This window comes from Scyliorhinus canicula, chromosome 19, assembly GCF_902713615.1.
Source record: "Scyliorhinus canicula chromosome 19, sScyCan1.1, whole genome shotgun sequence".
NCBI classification, from domain to species: Eukaryota; Metazoa; Chordata; class Chondrichthyes; order Carcharhiniformes; family Scyliorhinidae; genus Scyliorhinus; species Scyliorhinus canicula.
Window position 1 is genome coordinate 55,710,863 of NC_052164.1, and position 18,026 is coordinate 55,728,888.

General features: G+C 45.7%; 1 protein-coding gene across 1 annotated transcript in view; it reads left to right on the forward strand.

Annotated features, from left to right (window-relative positions):
• Positions 1-18,026, forward strand: part of LOC119954010 — a 188,258-nt gene that overhangs the window by 95,682 nt on the left and 74,550 nt on the right. The window contains exon 3 of the mRNA XM_038778788.1: positions 12,118-12,411. Within this exon, the coding sequence (XP_038634716.1) occupies positions 12,118-12,411 (294 nt within the window). The remainder of the gene's footprint in view (positions 1-12,117; positions 12,412-18,026) is intronic.

The window sequence follows — 18,026 nt, forward strand, 5'->3', positions numbered from 1 at the left end:
CAGCCTGTATACATTTAAACATATCGCCACTGGATTCCGGTCTAAGATTATGCTCCCACTTACTTTCTGGCAGCTCCCTGCTCATTTCCTGTGCCTTAAACTGGAAGGCTCTCACTTTTTTCCTTTTCCTCTCTCGCTTTCTTTTTCCTCTTTTTTTCTTTTTCCCCTATCTTTCCATTTCCTCTCTCTCTATTTTTCTTTCTCCCCTCTAATTCCAACCTCCTCATTTCCATCTTATTTCTATTGCCCAGTTCTTTTTTCCTCAGTTTCGTTTTTGCTGCATTTCTGCATCTCCCTTTCATGCTCGAACTGCAACCGCACGCTCTCCAGCTCAATTGCCCCAATGGAAAATGTCCTTGATGCCACACTACTTTGTGGGTTCTCCTGTTTTCCGAGCATCTCTTTCAAATTTAAATGTTAGGCAATCTCTTCATTTAAGGAATGTACATATTACAGAGAGGGAGGTACTGGAAGTCTTAAAGCACAACAGTGCAGATAAGTCCCCAGGACCTGATGTATCCCCGGACGTTTTTGGAGGTTAGGGAGGAAATTACGGTTCCCCTAGCAGAGATATTTGAATCGTTGACAGCCACGGGTGAGGTGCCTGAAGATTGGAGGGTGGAAATGTTGTGCCTTTGTTTAAGAAGGGCTGCAGGGAACAGCCTGGGAACTACAGAGCAATGAACCTAACGTCTGTGGTGGGTAAGTTGTTGGGTGTTCTGAGAGGCAGGATCTACAGGCATTTAGAGAGGCAATGACTGATTAGGGACAGTCAGCATGGCTTTGTGAATGGAAAATCATGTCCCACAAATTTGATTGAGTTTTTTGAAGGGGTAACCAAGAAGGTAGATGAGGGCAGTGCAGTCAACGTTGTCCACATGGACTTTAGCAAGACCTTTGACAGGTACCACATAAGAACATAAGAACATAAGAACTAGGAGCAGGAGTAGGCCATCTGGCCCCTCGAGCCTGCTCCGCCATTCAATTAGATCATGGCTGATCTTTTGTGGACTCAGCTCCACTTTCCGGCCCGAACACCATAACCCTTAATCCCTTTATTCTTCAAAAAACTATCTATCTTTACCTTAAAAACATGTAATGAAGGAGCCTCAACTGCTTCACTGGGCAAGGAATTCCATAGATTCACCACCCTTTGGGTGAAGAAGTTCCTCCTAAACTCAGTTCTAAATCTACTTCCCCTTATTTTGAGGCTATGCCCCCTAGTTCTGCTGTCACCCGCCAGTGGAAACAACCTGCCCGCATCTATCCTATCTATTCCCTTCATAATTTTAAATGTTTCTATAAGATCCCCCCTCATCCTTCTAAATTCCAACGAGTACAGTCCCAGTCTACTCAATCTCTCCTCATAATCCAACCCCTTCAGCTCTGGGATTAACCTAGTGAATCTCCTCTGCACACCCTCCAGCGCCAGTACGTCCTTTCTCAAGTAAGGAGACCAAAACTGAACACAATACTCCAGGTGTGGCCGCACTAACACCTTATACAATTGCAACATAACCTCCCTAGTCTTAAACTCCATCCCTCTAGCAATGAAGGACAAAATTCCATTTGCCTTCTTAATCACCTGTTGCACTTGTAAACCAACCTTCTGTGACTCATGCACTAGCACACCCAAGTCTCTCTGAACAGCGGCATGCTTTAATATTTTATCGTTTAAATAATAATCCCGTTTGCTGTTATTCCTACCAAAATGGATAACCTCACATTTGTCAACATGGTAGGTTGTTGTACAGATTAAATCTCAGGGGATCCAGCGTGAGGTAGCCAATTGGATACAAAGTTGGCTTGATGACAGAAGACATAAAGGTGGTTGTTTTTCAAACTGGAGGCCTGTGACCAGTGGTGTGCCTCAGGTATCATCAGTGCTGGGTCCACTGTTATTTGTTATTTATAGTAAGGAATTGGATGAGAATTTAGGAGCCATGGATAGTAAGTTTGCAGATGACACCAAGCTTGATGGCACAGTGGACAATGAAAGAGGTTACCTCGGATTGCAGTGGGATCCTGATCAATTGGGACAGTGGGCTGATGAATGGCAGATGGAGTTTAATTTAGATAAATGTGAGACTTTGGTAGATCGAATTGGGGCAGGACCTACTCAGTTAATGATGAGGTGTTTGGGATAGTTATAGAACAAAGAGATCTAGGAGTACAGGTTCATAGATCCTTGAAAGTGGAATCACAGGTGGACAGGGTGGTGAAGAAGGCATTCAGCATGCTTGGTTTCATTGGTCAGAACATTGAATACAGGAGTTGTGACGTCTTGCTGAAGTTGTACAAGACATTAGTAAGGCCACATTTGGAATACTGTGTTCAGTTCTGGTCACCCTATTACAGAAAAGATATTATTAAACTAGAAAGAGTGCAGAAAAGATTTACTAGGATGCTCCCGGGACATGATCATTTGAGTTATAAGGAGAGGCTGGATAGATTGGGACATTGTTCCGAAGGAGGCTTCAGGGTGATGTTATAGAGGTCTATAAAATAATAAGGGGCATTTGATAAGGTAGATAGTCAACATCTTTTCCCAAAGGTTGGGGAGTCTAGAACTAGAGGGCATAGGATTAAGGTGAGAGGCGAGAGATACAAAAAGGTCCAATGGGGAATTTGTTTGACACAGAGGGTGGTGTTTCTGGAACGAGCTGCCAGAGGCAGCAGTAGAGGTACAATTTTGTCTTTTAAAAAGCATTAGACAATTATATCGGAAAGAAGGATATGGAGGAATATGGGCCAAATGCGGGTAATTGGGACTAACTTAGTGGTTAAAAACTGGGCGGCATGGACAAGTTGGGCTGAAGGGTCTGTTTTCATGCTGTAAACCTCTATGACTCTACTTCCACCTTCCTAGCTGTAACTGGTACCTCTATTTCTAATGCATCAACCAACTAGCTTTTCTTTGCAAAGCAGAGGTGGAAGAAGAGGATTCTGGGAGAAGTCAACTCCGTCACCACGACTGCACTGTGGCTAGCTGAAGAACCCCTCCAGTGACAAACAGGAGGAAGATCATCATCCAGCAGAGGCGGCAGAAGAGGATTCTGGGAGATGTCAACACTGTCACCTCAGCTGTACTGTGGGTAACCACTGTGGGTCGCCGAAGAACTGGTGTCAAGGACCGGTTAAGTCCGAAACACAACATTAGTGTTTCCCTCCCTCCCTCCTCCTCTAACTAAAAAAAAAAGGTACTGTGAGGAGGACAAGCAAGGTAAGATTCTTATATCTTTTTTCAGTGTACAAGGGTAGAGATGGTAGTTAGGGCAGTGATATGCTCCTCCTGCCAAATGTGAGAGATCAGGGAGCTTTCTAGCGTACCTGACGACTAGGTCTGCGGGGAGTGTGACCAGTTGCATCTCCCCACAGACCGTGTAGTTCAGTTGGAGCAGTAGCTGGACTCATTACAAAGCATACATGGGGAAATGGGTGTGATAGACACTCACTTCAGGAAGGTGGTCACACCAGAGGTTCAGACAGGGTGACCGCCAGAGTGGCAGGCAGGTAAGGTAGGAGCCTCCTTTGGCTATTCCCCTCTCAAACAGGTATACCATTTTGGTTACTGTTTTGGGGGGGGAGGGGGGGGGAAAGAGAGAGCCTCTCAGGGGAACATACCAGCAGCAGTCAGGTCTGTGGCACCACAACTGGTTCTGCTGTAGAGCAGGGTCATGCTAAGTCCAAGCTAGTGATAGTAGTAGGAGACTCGATAGTCAGGCGTTTCTGAGGCCACAAACAGGACTCTAAAATAGTGCGTTGCCTCCTGGATGTTTCTAAACAGCTGCAGGGTATCCTGAAATAGGAGGGTAAACAGACAGATGCCATTGTCTGTGGTCATGATGTGGAGATGCTGGCGTTGGACTGGGGTGAGCGCAGTAAGAAGTCTCACAACACCAGGTTAAAGTCCAACAGGTTTGTTTCAAACATGAGCTTTCGGAGCACTGCTTCTTCCTCAGGTGAATGAAGAGATAATCTCTTGCCTGTAACATCACCTGCTGGTTGGAGGTCGCACACCATGCAACTATTATATTGCCCATAGGCATATAACCACATCCCCCTTCCTCACAAAACATTAATGTAAAATTATTTTTACAGGCAACGCTACACATTGTTTTACACAGGTTTGGCGTGTAGCTGGTACAGTGAGCATGTTTTACACAAAGTGTCCATTTGCATTCTGTGCAGATGTCATCGTTTCAAGTTGGTGCCCACTTGTGCAGAACCTGGCTTGCTTGCCGGCTTCTTGCTTTTCTTACGCTTTGCCCTGTGTCTTTGAAGGGCCTGTGTCCAAGACTGCCATATTTGTGTTACCAGTCGCTTTCGCTTTTGTTCTCTGGCTCGTTGTTGCTTGCTACCTGCAAGTGCTTTCGATACTGGTTAGCTGGTGGAATTCGGTAGTCCTCCCTGTCTTTTCATAATCATAGAATTTACAGTGCAGCAGGAGGCCATTGGGCCCATTGAGTCTGCACCGGCTCTTGGACAGAGCACCCCACTTAAGCCCCTCCAGCCTATCCCCATAAACCAGCAGCCCCACCTAACCTAAGGGCAATTAATCATGGCCAATCCACCTAACCTGCACATCTTTGGGCTGTGGGAGGAAACCTGAGCAGACTCCGCACAGGCAGTGACCCAAGCCGGGACTCGAATCTGAGACCCTGGAACTGTGAAGCACCTGTTCTAACCACTGTGCTATCATGCCCCCACTGGACACTGAAGTGTTCCACTTTATCTCTTGGTTGTCTTTTTTGTCACAGCTTCAGGCATGGCACTGGTCGTCGTTGTGAGCCGATGTGTGTGTAGAGGTTTGATCATGTCATTATCTCTGGGTGGTGTGACCACGCTCCCATCTGTGACCTCATCAACATACAGGAGCCCCTCGGTTTCCACTGTCGGCATAGTGAATGGAACTGGGGTTGGCGGTTTCACCTCCTCTTGGCATGCTGGAGCATCACTGGAGATGCCTCTGCCCTCTGGCTGAACACTGGTTTCAGCCACACTGCTGATACCTATTTTGTTGGCATCATTACTGACTCTCCGTCTCTTCATCTTCGATGTCTTCTTTAAAAGTACTTTGTGAGGATACCTGCCAGTGACCTTGTTTTTTTCTATTAGCTTTTGGAGCACTTGATTTACTGCTGCTGGCTGGCTCAATGGGCGGGTCTGTCTGCGTTGCTAACTCTTTAACATGTCGTGCTGACATGATAGGCTGTGGTGGTCTGCTGAAATCTTCAGCTTCACAGCAATTACCTGCAGCTCCTTGCATACTGGCTGTGATGGCTTTGTCGGCTCCACCTCACCTGCATTGCTAGGCATTGTCCCCATACCTTGCAGTTGAGCTGCAGGTGACAGGTCCTCGTCATTTGAGATGAGACTGCTGATTCCTGGGTTATCCTGGGCTAAAAGGGGTAATGAAATATCTTTGGCTAACAGGGTTAAGGAAAATCCCAAAGCCTTTTATTCGTATGTAAGGAGCAAGAGGGTAACTAAAGAAAGGATTGGCCCACTCAAAGACAAAAGAGGGAATTTATGCATGGACTCCGAGGAAATGGGTGAGATTCTTAATGAGTACTTTGCATCGGTATTCACAAAGGAGAGGGACAAGACGGATGTTGAGGCTAGGGATGGATGTTTAAATACTCTAGGTCAAGTTGTCATACGGAAGGGTGAAGTTTTGGGTATTCTAAAAGACATTGAGGTGGACAAGTCCCCAGGACCGGATGGGATCTATCCCAGGTTACTGAGGGAAGCGAGGGTTGAAACAGCTGGGGCCTTAACAGACATAGAACATAGAACAGTACAGCACAGAACAGGCCCTTCGGCCCTCAATGTTGTGCCGAGCCATGATCACCCTACTCAAACCTACATATCCACCCTATACCCGTAACCCAACAACCCCCCCCCCCCCCCCCCCCCCCCCCCTAACCTTACATTTATTAGGACACTACGGGCAATTTAGCATGGCCAATCCACCTAACCCGCACATCTTTGGACTGTGGGAGGAAACCGGAGCACCCGGAGGAAACCCACGCACACGGGGAGGACGTGCAGACTCCACACAGACAGTGACCCAGCCGGGAATCGAACCTGGAACCTGGGACCCTGGAGCTGTGACGCATTTATGCTAACCACCATGCTACCCTGCTGACATCTTTGCAGCATCCTTGAGCACGGGTGAGGTCCCGGAGGACTGGAGAATTGCTAATGTCCCTTTGTTTAAGAAGGGTAGCAGGGATAATTCAGGGAATTATAGACCTGTGAGCTTGATGTCAGTGGTAGGCACACTGTTGGTGAAGATACTGAGGGATAGGATCTATTCACATCTGGAAGAAAATAGACTTATCAGTGATAGGCAGCATGGTTTTGTGCAGGGAAGGTCACGTCTTACAAACCTAATAGAATTCTTTGAGGAAGTGACAAAGTTAATTGATGAGGGAAGGGCTGTAGATGTCATATACATGGACTTTAGTAAGGCGTTTGATAAGGTTTCCCATGGCAGGTTGATGGAAAAAGTGAAGTCGTATGGGGTTCAGGGTGTACTAGCTAGATGAATAAAGAACTGGCTGGGCAACAGGAGACAGAGAGTAGTGGTGGAAGGGAGTGTCTCAAAATGGAGACGGGTGACTAGTGGTGTTCCACAGGGATCCGTGCTCGGACCGCTGCTGTTTGTGATCTACATAAATGACCTGGAGGAAGGTATAGGTGGTCTGATTAGCAAGTTTGCAGATGATACTAAGATTGGCGGAGTTGCAGATAGCGAGGAGGACTGTCAGAGAATACAACAAAATATAGATAGATTGGAGAGTTGGGCAGAGAAATGGCAGATGGAGTTCAATCCAGGCAAATGTGAGGTGATGCATTTTGGAAGATCAAATTCAAGAGCGGACTATATGGTCAATGGAAGGGTCTTGGGGACAATTGATGTACAGAGAGATCTGGGAGTTCAGGTCCATTGTACCCTGAAGGTGGCAACGCAGGTTGATAGAGTAGTCAAGAAGGCATACAGCATGCTTGCCTTTATCGGACGGGGTATTGAGTACAAGAGTTGGCAGGTCATGTTACAGTTGTATAGGACTTTGGTTAGGCCACATTTGGAATACTGCGTGCAGTTCTGGTCGCCACATTACCAGAAGGATGTGGATGCTTTGGAGAGGGTGCAGAGGAGGTTCACCAGGATGTTGCCTGGTATGGAGGGTGCTAGCTATGAAGAAAGGTTGAGTAGATTAGGATTGTTTTCGTTGGAAAGATGGAGGTTGAGGGGGGACCTGATTTGAGGTATACAAAATTATGAGCGGTATGGACAGGGTGGATAGCAACAAGCTTTTCCCAAGAGTGGGGGTGTCAGTTACAAGGGGTCATGATTTCAAGGTGAGAAGGGGAAAGTTTAAGGGAGATGTGCGTGGAAAGTTTTTTACGCAGAGGGTGGTGGGTGCGTTCCGCTTTACCAGCGGAGGTGGTAGAGGCGGGCACGATAGCATAATTTAAGATGCATCTGGACAGGTATATGAACGGGTGGGAACAGAGGGAAGTAGACCTTGGAAAATAGGAGACAGGTTTAGATAAAGGATCTGGATCGGCGCAGGCTGGGAGGGCCGAAGAGCCTGTTCCTGTGCTGTAATTTTCTTTGTTCATCCTCAATCCAGGATTTCCCCATTCTCAATCCAGCTTCATCATCAATTCAGAATCAAATTCCATCCAGGATAATCCTCAATCCAGCAACATCTTCAATCAAGGATCTTCATCATCCACGATCCAGTATTATCCTCATTGTCAATTCAGAACTATCCTCATCCCAAATCCAGTATTTTTGTCAACCCCTATACAGAATCATCCACAATCCTAAATCGTTCTCATCCCCAATTCCTAATCATCCTTATCTTCAATTCAGGATCATCGTCAATCCAGGATCAATTTCAAACGAGGATCAACCGCAAACCAAGATTATAATAGATTATCATAGAATTTACAGTGCAAACCAGGATCAAACAAAATCCACTATCAGCCGAAACCCAGGCTCCTCCCCCTCCTCATTCCAGGATCATCATTATCCCCAATCCAGAATCACCTTCATCTGCAAACCAGGACCACCCTTAATGCAAGACCATCCTCATCTTCAATCCAAGATTAGAATTAATTGAAAATTATCCATTGGGGATGATAATGATCCATCAATCTCAATCCAGGAACATACTCATCCCCAATCCAGTAATATCTTTATCGTCAATCCAGATTCATCCTCATCTCAAATCCAGGATATTCCTTATCCCAAATCGAGGATCGTCCCCACCTCCCATCCAGGATCATCCTCAACCCCAATCCAGGATAATCCTCAATCCAGGATCGTCCTCAATGCATAATCGCCCTCAATCTAGGATCTCACCATCTCAATCTAGGATCATCATTAATTCAGGATCAGCCTCAATCCAGGAACATCCTCATTCCCAGTCTAGTATCATCCTCATCATCAATCCAGATTCATCCTCATCCTAAATCCAGGATCTTATTTACCCCCAATCCAGGATGATCCTCATCCCCAATCCAGGATCATCCCCAATCCAGGATCATCCCCAATCCAGGATCATCCCCAATCCAGGATCATCCCCAATCCAGGATCATCCTCCATCCAGGATCATCCTCAATTTAGGATCATCTTCATGCAGTAACTTTCTTAATCTAGGAATCTTTGGTCCTATGCAGGATTATCCACAATCCAAAATTATCCTTATCCTAACTCCAAAATCATCCTCATCTCCAATCCAGCAACATTGACAATTGAGAAATTATCCTCATCCTTAATCCAGGTCATCCTCATTCTCAATCAAATGTCGTCATCTTTCCCAATCCATAATCATTCTCAATCGGAATCATCCATATCCATGATTCATAATCACACACATCCCCAATCCAGAATCATCCTCATCCCCAATCAAGAATCAGCCTCCATTTGGAATTGTCCTCAATCCAGAATCATCCTCAAACGAGAATCGCCACAACCTCAATTCAGGATTATCCTGAATTCAAAATGAAATGAAAATTGCTTATTGTCACAAGCAGGCTTCAAATTAAGTTACTGTGAAAAGCCCCTAGTCACCACATTCTGGCGCCTGTTTGGGGAGGCTGGTACGGGATTTGAACCGTGCTGCTGGCCTGCCTTGGTCTGCTTTAAAAACTAGCTATTTAGCCCTGTGCTAAAACCAACAACCTCAATCCAGGATCATCCTGAATTCAAGATCAACCTCAATCCAGGATCAACCTCAATCCAGGATCATCCTGAATTCAAGATCAACCTCAATCCAGAATCATCCACAATCCAGGATCATCCTGAATTCAAGATCAACCTCAATCCAGAATCATCCACAATCCAGGATCTCCCCATCCTTGATCTAGTACCAACCTCAATTCAGGATCATCCTCATTCCAGAATCATCCTCAATTCAGATACATCCTCAATTCAGGAGCATCCTCAGTTCAGGATAATCCTCAGTTCAGGATCATCCTCACTTTAGGATCAACCTCAATTGAGGATTATTCTCATTTGAATATTGAAGGAGGCTAGAGAGGAAATTGCTGAGGCCTTGACAAAAATCTTTGGATCCTGACTGTCTTCAGGTGATGTCCCGGAGGACTGGAGAATAGCCAATCTGGTTGCTTTGTTTAAGAAGGGTAGCAAGGAGAATCCAGGGAACTATAGGCCGGTGAGCCTTACGTTAGTGGTAGGGAAATTACTGGAGAGAATTCTTCAAGACAGGATCTATTCTCTTTTGTAAGCAAATGGACGTATTGGTGAGAGGCAGCATGGTTTTGTGAAGGGGAGGTCGTGTCTCACTAACTTGATAGAGTTTTTCAAAGAGGTCACAAAGATGATTGATACAGGTAGGGCAGTGGATGTTGTCTATATGGACTTCAGTAAGGCCTTTGACAAGGTCCCTCATGGTAGACTGGTACAAAAGGTGAAGTCACACAGGATCAGGGGTGAGCTGGCAAGGTGGATACAGAACTGGCTAGGTCATAGAAGGCAGAGAGTAGCAATGGAAGGGTGCTTTTCTAATTGGAGGGCTGTGACTAATGGTGTTCCGCAGGGATCAGTGCTGGGACCTTTGCTGTTCGTAGTATGTGTAAATGATTTGGAAGAAAATGTAGCTGGTCTGATTAGTAAGTTTGCAGACGACACAAAGGTTGGTGGAATTGCGGATAGCGATGAGGACTGTCAGAGGATACAGCAGATTTAGATCGTTTGGAGACTTGGGCGGAGAGATGGCAGATGGAGTTTGTCCGGACAAATGAGAGGTAATGCATTTTGGAAGGTCTAATGCAGGTTGGGAATATACAGTGAATGGTAGAACCCTCAAGAGTACTGAAAGACAGAGAGATCTAGGTGTACAGGTCCACAGGTCATTGAAAGGGGAACACAGGTGGAGAAGGTAGTCAAGAAGGCATACAGCATGCTTGCCTTCATTGGCCAGAGCATTGAGTATAAGAATTGGCAAGTCATGTTGCAGCTGTACAGAGCCTTAGTTAGGCCACACTTGGAGTATAGTATTCAATTCTGGTCGCCACACTTCCAGAAGGATGTGGAGGCTTTAGAGAGGGTGCAGAAGAGATTTACCAGGACGTTGCCTGGTATGGAGGGCATTAGCTATGAGGAGCGGTTGAATAAACTCGGTTTGTTCTCACTGGAACGACGGAGGTTGAGGAGCGACCTGATAGAGGTCTACAAAGTTATGAGGGGCATAGATAGAGTGGATAGTCAGATGCTTTTCCCCAGGGTAGAGGGGTCAATTACTAGAGAGCATAGGTTTAAGGTGTGAGGGGCAAGGTTTAGAGGAGATGTACAAGGCAAGTTTTTTTACACAGAGTGTAGTGGGTGCCTGGAACTCACTGCCGGAGGAGGTGGTGGAAGCAGGGATCATAGTGACGTTTAAGGGGCATCTGGACAAATACATGAATAGGATGGGAATAGAGGGATACGGACCCAGGAAGTGTAGAAGATTGTAGTTTAGTCGGGCAGCATGGTCGGCATAGGCTTGGAGGGCCGAAGGGCCTGTTCCTGGGCTGTACTTTTCTTTGTTCTCATTCCAAGTTCAGTATCATCCTCAGCATTAATCCAGATACCTCAATTTAGTATCATTCTCAATCCTGAAACTTCGCCAATCCAGGCAAATCCTCGTCCACAATCTAGGATTATCCACAATGCAAATTCATCCTCGCCCCAATCCACAATCATCCTCATCCCAATTCAGGAGCATTCTCAGCTTCAATCAAGGATCACACCCAGTCCAGTACCATCCTCACTCCAGAATCATCATCATCCCTCATCCAGCAACATCAACAATTGAGAATCATCCCCTACCCATTGTTGTCATGATGCTCAATGTTGGCTCATCCCCATCCTCAATCAAATATCATCTTCATCTCCAATCCATAATCATCGTCAATCTAGAGTCATCCATATCCTCAATCTATATCTTCAATTCATAATAATAATCATGCCCAATACAGAATCATCCTCATCCACAATCCAAAACCATCCCAGAATTACCCTCAATCCAGAATAATTCTCAATCCAGGATCATCCATTCAGGATAAACCTCAATCCAGGAACATCCTTATCCCAAATCCGGTATTCTCATCCTCAGTCCATCATCATCCTCATTCCAAATCAAGGATCTTCCGCATCCCCAATCCAGGATCATCATCAGCCCCAAACCAGGATCATCAGCCAAATTCCAAGAGAATCCTCAATCCAGGATCTTCATCATTCCCATCTGCAATTTAGTACGATCCTCAATCCAGGAACCTCCTATTCCACTATCCAGCATTATCCACAATCCAAAATCATCCTCATCCCAAATTCAGAATCATCCTCATCCCAATCCAGGATCATCCTCATTCCAGAATCAGCCTCATTCCCAATCCAGGAGCATCGACAATCAAGAATCACCCTTATACCCTATCATCGTCCCCTATTTATCATTATCCTCATCATCCTCAAGCCAGAATCCTCCAAATCCAGAATCATCTTCATCCTAATATCCTATCATCGTCATCTTATTATCAATTCTGTAAAATGTATTTTACATTAAATAACATTCTGAACTTTTTTGAAAATTTCAGATCCTTTGCTGATACCAAGAATTAGCCTGGACCAACATGCAGGTGTGTACATAAAAGGAGAAGCGGCCACAATGACATGTACCAGTCTCACCAGCAATAACAGTGGCGCATTCACTTTCTACAGAAATAACAAATTGCTGACTCGTACAGACCAAAAGCGGCGGTGGGCCAGACTCCGGATCAATTCCATTTCTGATTGGGACAGAGGATTGTATACTTGTCAGGATTCTAAAATAGTTTCAGGAAGAGAGGTGCTGTCACATCACAGCAACCCTGTTCAATTATCTGTAACAGGTAAATTTTAATTTGCTTCAATATGCACCACCTTTCAGAAAATTAATTCATCCATAGAATTTAGCAATCAATTTAACACTTTCAAAATTTAGCTTTTGTAATGTAATAATACATGTTGTAATGATAAACATGGCTAATTGGATTTTTCATGGGATGGGGGCATCACAGGCTGGACCAGCATTTATTGTCCATCCCTAATTGCCCTAGTGGTTTGCTAGACCTTTCCAGAGTCACATGAAGTTGAGACCAGGTAAGGATGACAATCGTCAGTGGTTTCATGGTCATCATTAGACTTCTAATTCCAGATTTTTATTGCATTTAAATTTCACCATCTGCCATTGTGGAATTTGAACTTGTGTCCCCAGAGTTCCACGCTGGGTCTCTGGAATACTAGTCCAGTAACAGTACCACTACACCACCACCTACCCTGCATATGGGCAGACCATACATACAACAATGTGATACTGCACGACCAGTGGGGTGCACAGCAAGATGGCTGCCTTGCAGGCTGCCGCAATGGCACTCCGTGCCTGGGCGCCCTGTTCACAGGTCCTGTGGGGGGGGGGGGGTACCCTGACCCCACTGCCCATCCCTTTGTCACCCCCGGACCTGGCAAACTACCCCCCCCCCCCCCAAACCGAGCCCTGCCAGCAGCAGGAGCCACAGCCCATGGTCACACCTCTGCGCGTCCTACAACAGCCTGTTTCCCGACATTTAAAACAAATGAAACTCACGATCGGGAATTCTTCCCGGTGGAGGCAGAGCATTGTGGAAGTACCAGAGAATACCGGGTCGGCCCACTAATGATATGAAAACGGCGTTTATTTTACGTAATACATTGACACCACTGTCGAGGCTCCAGAGAATGGCGCTGGCCACGATTTTGGCTTCCTGACTAATTCCCGCCCAATTGCCTTTCCTGTTTCCGGCATTGGCCGACAGAGACTCCTGCTCTCAATTTTGGCTGATAACTAGAAAGTGATATTTGCACCATAGAGGCAACACACCCTCTACTTTGTCTTTTCCTTCCCACTTCTCTTCCGTATTCCAATAACCTCTTTCACCTTATCTACGCAACCCTGGACATAAAGGGGCAATTTAGCTAACCTGCACATCTTTGGACTATGGGAGCACACGGAGGAAACCCACGCAGATATGGGGAGAATGTGCAAACTCCATACAGATAGTCACTCAAGCCGATAATTGGACCCGGGTCCCTGTAACTGTGAAGCACAGTGCTAACCACTCCCACCATGTGCCAACATGAGTTTCACATTTTTAACAATCTTTGGGTAAAGAAATGTTCTAAATTTCCCATTGGATTTCTCAGTTACTGTAGTGATGGCCAGTAGATATACTCTTCTCCACAAGAACAACCCCTCTCTCTGTGTCAACTCCATTAAAATCTTCCAGAACTTTCAAGATTTTTATTAGATCATCCTTCAGCCATCATTTTTTTAAAAATGAGACCCAGCCTATCAATTGTTTTCCTGATATGAATGTCAAAGTATTTTTGTACACCTTTTCTGACCCTCTCTATACCTTACCCTCTATACCTTATTATTAAATGGTGACCAGAACTGCATGGACTGTGGTCTAAACAAAGTTTGAGCCAGGTTAAGCATAATTACCTATTCTTTCATTCTGTTGCTCCAGAAATAAAGCTAGGTGAGTAAAGTGGAATACTAAGCTTGAGGATAGATCAATAGGGAAGCAGTACCAGGCATTTAAGGGGATATTTCAGAATACTCAGAATAAGTACATTCCTGCTGGATATAACTTTTTAAAGGGAGGAGCCACCATCCATGATTAATTAAAGAAGTTAAGGAAAGTATCAAACTTATGGAAAAAAACATATAATTGCACAAAGGTGAATGACAGGTCAGAGTAAGACGAAAGCAACACGGTTACAAGACTCCTCTCCCCGGCATACCTCTGGCAAACCTCCAAGCGATTGAAAACAACTTGGACGAATTTAACGCTAGACTTACCTCTCAGAGGGAAGTAAGAGACTGCTGTGTGCTCTGTTTCACAGAGACATGGCTCACCCCTGACTGTGCCATAGAACCTGAAGGCTTCTCAATTTACCAGGCGGACTGCACCATGTCATCAGGCAAAGCAAAGGCTCAAAGTGTTTGCCTCCTCAACAAGTCCTCCTGGTGCTTGGATGTGGAGACCCTGGTGACCTATTGCTCCCCGGACCTGGAATACTTGACCATGAAGTGCCGCCCATACTATCTTCCACGTGAGTTCACTTCAGCCATTATCACAGGGATCTACATCCCACCTCAGGCAGAAGTGAAGAAGGCTCTGGATGAACAGTTATAAACAACGAAACAGAATACCCGGAGGCCTTGTTCATCGTGGCCGGCGACTTCAACAAGACCAATATTTTTAATAATTGGTCACAACCAGGCTTACATCGCAATGAAGATATGTGAAAAGTCCCTAGTCGCCACATTCCGGCGCCTGCTTGGGTACACGGAGAATTCAGAATGTCCAATTCACCTAACAAGTACGTCTTTTGGGACTTGTAGGCGGAAACCGGAGCACCCGGAGGAAACCCACGCAGACACGGGGAGAACGTCCAGACTCCACATGGACAGTGACCCAAGCCGGGAATCGAACCTGGGACCCCGGAGCCATGAAGCAACAGTGCTTCCATTGTGCTACCCAAAGCCCTTAATATTATGAAACCTCAAAGTGCTCATCCAAGTACTTTTTAAAGATTGCGAGGTTTCCTGCCTCCAACTACCCTCCCAGGCAGTGTACTCCAGATTCCCATTACCCTCTGGGAGATTTCCCACCTCATCAAAATCTCCTGCCATTCACCATAAAATTGTGGATCCTTGTTGTTGACCCTTCATCCAAGGGGAACGGATGCTTTCTTTCCACCCTGTCCTTAACCCTCAATCTTTCTTTTTTGAATATCTTTTTTTTTTAAATGTTGAGTACCCAATTCATTTCTTTCAATTAAGGGGCAATTTTAGCGTGGCCAATCCACCTACCCTGCACATCTTTGGGCTGTGGGTGCAAAACCCACGCAAACAAGGGGAGAATGTGCAACCTGGGACCCCGGAGCCGTGAAGCAACTGTGCTGATCACTGTGCCACCATGATGCCCTTTACCCCTCAATCTTATACACCTCAATCAGATCTCCTCTCCGACTGCTTTGTTCCAAAGAAAACAACCAAAGCTTTTCCGGCCTCTCTTCATAACTAAAATACTCCTTTGCAACATCCTGGTGAATCTCCTCTGCACCCTCTCTAGTGCAGAGCTATAAAAAAAAGTTCCTTTATCCTATTTATTAACCATAGCTAAGTTGGTAGCACTAAAACTTAAGTCACACGGATGTGGGTTTAAGTCTTACACCAGAGATGTGATGCCAAAATCTAGGCTTTTGTATTGTTTTGTATTGTATTGTTTGAGGTTCCAGCTTGATGAGACCTTAAACCAAGGCCTATCGATCCAAGGTGACCAAGACCCCCATAGCACTATTCTGAAGAAATACAGGGAGGTCTTCCCTGGGGAATATAGTTTCTTAATCAACATCAGTGAAACAAATCAACTCATTGTTCCCCAACAGGAAACCATGGCTTAATCGGGAAGGCCAGGTCTGATCCGTTCTGGCCAGGCGATCCTGACCAAATAAGAAATCCAGGTACGACCTCCGCAAAGCCATCCGGGATGCCAAGACACAGTATCAGACCAAGCTAGAGTCACAGATTAGCATTACAGACTCTCAGCAGTTGTGACAAGGTTAAACCATACAGTAGTCTACAGTAGCTCTGACAGCAGCACACCCCTCCCCGATTAACTCAATGCAGTCTATGCTCGGTTCGAGCAGGAAACCAGCAATCCGCTGTTGACTGCCCCTGCAGCCCCGGCCACACCCATACCCACCGTCCCAGCTTCCAAAGTCATACCAGGCTTCCTGAAGGTGAATCCTCAGAAGGCGATGGGTCCGGCCGGGGTCCCCAGTCGTGCACTCAGAGCCTGCGCAGACTAGCTGGCCGATGTGTTCGCGGACATCTTCAACCTGATCCTACTCCACTCCAAGATCCCCACCTGCTTCAAGAAGACCATCATCATACCAGTGCCAAAGAAGAACCAGGCAACGCGCCTCAATGACTACCGTCCGGTGGCCCTGACATCAATTGTAATGAAGTGCTTCGAGAGGTTGGTCTTGAAGCACATCAACTCCATACTCCCAGGATGCCAAGGTCCATTGCAATTCGCATACTGCCACAACCGGTCCACAGCAGACGCCATTTCCCTGGCCCTACACTCATCCCTGGAGCATGTCGACAACAAAGACTCCTACATCAGACTCCTATTTATTGACTACTGCTCCGCCTTCAACACCATAATCCCAGCCAAGCTCGTATCAAAGGTTCAAAACCTAGGACTTGGCTCCTCACTCTGCAACTGCTTGCTCGTCTTTCTGACCCATGGACCACAATCAGTAAGAATAAACAACACCTCCTCCACGATAGTCCTAAATACAGGGGCCCTGCAAGGCTGCGTACTTAGCCCCAACTATACTACTTATGCACACACGACTGCGTGGCAAAATTTGGGTCCGACTCCATGGCAAATAGGATTAAGGTGAATTCTAAAGCTTTTTATTCATAAGAACATAAGAACTAGGAGCAGGAGTAGGCCATCTGGCCCCTCGAGCGTGCTCCGCCATTCAATTAGATCATGGCTGATCTTTTGTGGACTCAGCTCCACTTTCCGGCCCGAACACCATAACCCTTAATCCCTTTATTCTTCACCTTCTTTACCTTAAAAACATGTAATGAAGGAGCCTCAACTGCTTCACTGGGCAAGGAATTCCATAGATTCACAACCCTTTGGGTGAAGAAGTTCCTCCTAAACTCAGTCCTAAATCTACTTCCCCTTATTTTTAGGCTATGTCCCCTAGTTCTGCTGTCACCCGCCAGTGGAAACAACCTACCCGCATCTATCCTATCTATTCCCTTTTATATTTTAAATGTTTCTATAAGATCCCCCTTCATCCTTCTAAATTCCAACGAGTACAGTCCCAGTCTACTCAACCTCTCCTCATAATCCAACCCCTTCAGCTCTGGGATTAACCTAGTGAATCTCCTCTGCACACCCTCCAGCGCCAGTACGTCCTTTCTCAAGTAAGGAGACCAAAACTGAACACAATACTCCAGGTGTGGCTGCACTAACACCTTATACAATTGCAACATAACCTCCCTAATCTTAAACTCCATCCCTCTAGCAATGAAGGACAAAATTCCATTTGCCTTCTTAATCACCTGTTGCACTTGTAAACCAACCTTCTGTGACTCATGCACTAGCACACCCAAGTCTCTCTGAACAGCGGCATGCTTTAATATTTTATGGTTTAAATAATAATCCCGTTTGCTGTTATTCCTACCAAAATGGATAACCTCACATTTGTCAACATTGTATTCCATCTGCCAGACCCTAGCCCATTCACTTAACCTATCCAAATCCCTCTGCAGACTTCCAGTATCCTCTGCACTTTTCGCTTTACCACTCATCTTAGTGTCATCTGCAAACTTGGACACATTGCCCTTGGTCCCCAACTCCAAATCATCTATGTAAATTGCGAACAATTG